The following is a 1,340-nucleotide window of genomic DNA, read 5'->3' as shown; positions in this document are numbered from 1 at the left end:
CTTCCATTGTGGGTTCAACTTAAATCTTCCTTCCCACCGACTCCAAATACCTAAACACAATAAAGCATGAATCATGTATGACAACAGTTCTTACTTTATGCCAATATGTGACAGGTTTTTCAGCATGTCTACCTCTAAAAGTTCTTTCATGTGCCATAAATGGAAGATACATTTCAAATGATATAGCAGGATGAAGCTACAACTTCTTATGAAGTTTTGAAAATACATCTGATGAAAAAAAGTAAGAAAAATTAGGACAGAAAAGACTAAAGCTCTGCTAGCTTCTTCAGAACCTGGGTTAACATTTTACAAATGAACTGTATTTCTTATGAGCCTACCTCTCCCTTATAAATTAATTTTATACTGCCTGTCTCTCAAGTCAAAAAATTATTTACGGTTTCATTAACAGAACAAAAGGAAAAGTACAGGTATCATCCCTTCACCTTGAGGGTTTTGAGTCTAACACTACTTTTCCTAGCAGAAGACTGACACCACTTCTCCAAATGTCTCTGCAGACAATGAGCTACAGGATAGAACAATCCAAGGTCAAGGAACGATCGCATACTTACTGGATCAGTTAGCATAGTTCTCAGATGTGATGACAAAGCTAGTACTGCCAAGCAGTTAAAGAGAACACCGTTGATCACAGAGTACCAAAAGTCTTTGGAAGGCAGCAACATGACAAAAGTCACTACGAAGTCTGCATAGACAACCAGAAGCCATGTCATTATAGCACAGACCATACCACAGCCATCTCGGATGAACCAAACCCTCTCCGCCATGTCGGCCTCCGAGGAAGAGGAATCATAGTTGTCATTTTCAGCAAGAAGTGGGTGGTGCTCAACATCACGGAATCTGTGCCCTGATGACTGCATGGTTTTCTGGCCTTGCCCTGCAGAAAGCAAAAATACCATTACTGTGCATGAGGAAACTGGAAATATGGGTGCCTCTCGTTTATTCTTTCTGTAAGGTAAAACACATCCAAGTTCAAAATAGATTACTGAGATTTTTTTTGATCAAAACCTGAACTATGACTACATGAAGGTGAAATATTTCTGTACTCAAAAGATACTCATTTACAAAGTTTTATCAACAATATTGTAAGCTATTGCCTGAGTTTTATAATCCCATAATTTTTTTTTTTTAAATTGTATTTGGTTTGCATGGCAATGTTCTGGTATTTGGGGGGGGGTACAGGGGTGCCTTCTGTAAGAAGCTGCTAGAGGCTTCTCCTATGTCTGATGGAGCCAAGGCCAGCCAGCTCCAAGACGGACCCGCTGCTGGCCAAGGCCGAGCTCACTAGGAACAACAGTAGCACCTCTGGGATAATGTATTTAAGA

At 40.0% G+C, this 1,340-nt stretch overlaps 1 protein-coding gene across 1 annotated transcript in view; it reads right to left on the bottom strand.

Annotated features, from left to right (window-relative positions):
* The window catches only part of ZDHHC7 (zinc finger, DHHC-type containing 7), a 12,070-nt gene extending 11,182 nt beyond the window's left edge, over positions 1-888 (bottom strand). Inside the window, exon 1 of the mRNA XM_009698152.1 lies at positions 570-888. Within this exon, the coding sequence (XP_009696454.1) occupies positions 570-875 (306 nt within the window). The 5' untranslated portion in view covers positions 876-888. The remainder of the gene's footprint in view (positions 1-569) is intronic.
* Between the last annotated feature and the right edge of the window lie 452 nt (positions 889-1,340).

This window comes from Cariama cristata, unplaced genomic scaffold, assembly GCF_000690535.1.
Source record: "Cariama cristata isolate BGI_N322 unplaced genomic scaffold, ASM69053v1 scaffold8414, whole genome shotgun sequence".
NCBI classification, from domain to species: domain Eukaryota; kingdom Metazoa; phylum Chordata; class Aves; order Cariamiformes; family Cariamidae; genus Cariama; species Cariama cristata.
The sequence above is the reverse complement of the archived record's forward strand: the minus strand, read 5'-3'. Positions and strand labels throughout refer to the sequence as shown.